This window comes from Geospiza fortis, unplaced genomic scaffold (genome assembly GCF_000277835.1).
Source record: "Geospiza fortis unplaced genomic scaffold, GeoFor_1.0 scaffold1571, whole genome shotgun sequence".
Classification (NCBI taxonomy): domain Eukaryota; kingdom Metazoa; phylum Chordata; class Aves; order Passeriformes; family Thraupidae; genus Geospiza; species Geospiza fortis.
This window is the reverse complement of record NW_005054791.1, coordinates 1-1,353: the sequence shown is the minus strand read 5'-3', so window position 1 is coordinate 1,353 and position 1,353 is coordinate 1. Positions and strand designations below refer to the sequence as shown.

The following is a 1,353-nucleotide window of genomic DNA, read 5'->3' as shown; positions in this document are numbered from 1 at the left end:
GGAGGTTCTGCGGCTGCTCACGGACATGGACAGGTGAGAAAAACGGGAATTCGGGAAATTTGGGGGGGAAATTGAGAATTCGGGAATTTTGGGGATTTGGGGTTGGAAATTGGGATTTTAGGGGGAATTTGGGGAAAAATTTGGGAATTTGGGGTCAGGGATTCGGGATTTGGGAAATACATTGGGGATTTGGGAAATTCGGGAGTTTGGGAATTTAGGGTGGAAAATTGGGGATTTGGGATGGGAAATTGGGGGGGGGAATTTGGGAATTCGGGATTTGGGAATTTTGGGGGGGAAATTTGGGGATTTAGGGGGGGAAATCTGGAATTTGGGGTCCAGGAGGCCCCAGAATCTCGAATTTTTGGGGGAATTTTGGGCTGGGGAAGGGGAATTGGGGACCCGGGATTTCTGGAATTTCTGGGATTTCTGGGATTTCTGGAATTTGCGGGACAATTCCCAGGAACCTGGAGGAGGCGCTGAGCCCCGAGGATTGCCAGAGCATCTTCCCCGTGGTGTTCGTGTCCAGCCGCGCCCTGGCCTCGGCCGCGGGCAGGTTCCTGTACCAGAGGTGAAAATCCCAAAATTCCCAACCGAAATCCCAAAATTCCAACCAAAATCTGGGAATTCCTGCCCCAAAATCTGGGAATTTCTGCTCAAAATCTGGGAATTCCCAACCAAAATCTGGGAATTCTGGCCTCAGCTGCAGGGAGGTTCCTGTACCAGAGGTGAAAATCCCAAAATTCCAACCAAAATCCCAAAATTCCAACCAAAATCTGGGAATTCCTGCCCCAAAATCTGGGAATTCCAAACCCCTAAAACTCGGGAATTCCAGCTCCAAAATGCTCAGCACTCCAGCCCCAAAACCTGAAAATTCCAACCTCAGAACCCAGGAATTCTGATCCCAAAACCCTGAAATTTCTGATCCCAAACTCTCAGAATTCCAGCCCTAAATCCTCAGAATTCCAAACTCGAAAAACCTTGGGAATCCTGACCCCAAAACTCCAGGAATTCTGATCCCAAAACCCTGAAAATTCCAACCCCAAACTCTGAAAATTCCAACCCCAAAAATGTGAGAATTTCAATCCCAAAATCCTGAGAATTCCAATTCCAGACTCTGAAAATTCCAACCCCAAAAACCCTGAGGATTCCAGCCTCAAAAATGTGAGAATTTCAATCCCAAAACCCTGAAAATCCCAACCCCAAAACCCCCAGGAATTCTGACCCCAAACCCTGAAAATTTCAGCCCAAAAATCCTGACAAATTCCGACCCCAAACTGTGAAAATTCCAGTCCCAAACTGGGAGAGTTCCGTGCCAACCCCTCCCCAGTCCCGGGGGAATTTGCTGGGAATGGG

General features: G+C 48.3%; 1 protein-coding gene across 1 annotated transcript in view; it reads left to right on the top strand.

The window, feature by feature from the left end:
- The window catches only part of LOC115949133 (cohesin subunit SA-3-like), a gene marked incomplete at its 3' end in the record, with an annotated part of 10,096 nt that extends 9,528 nt beyond the window's left edge, over window positions 1-568 (top strand). The window contains exons 11-12 of the mRNA XM_031065471.1: window positions 5-33; window positions 461-568. Of these exons, the coding sequence (XP_030921331.1) occupies window positions 5-33; window positions 461-568 (137 nt within the window). The remainder of the gene's footprint in view (window positions 1-4; window positions 34-460) is intronic.
- Window positions 569-1,353: the final 785 nt, after the last annotated feature.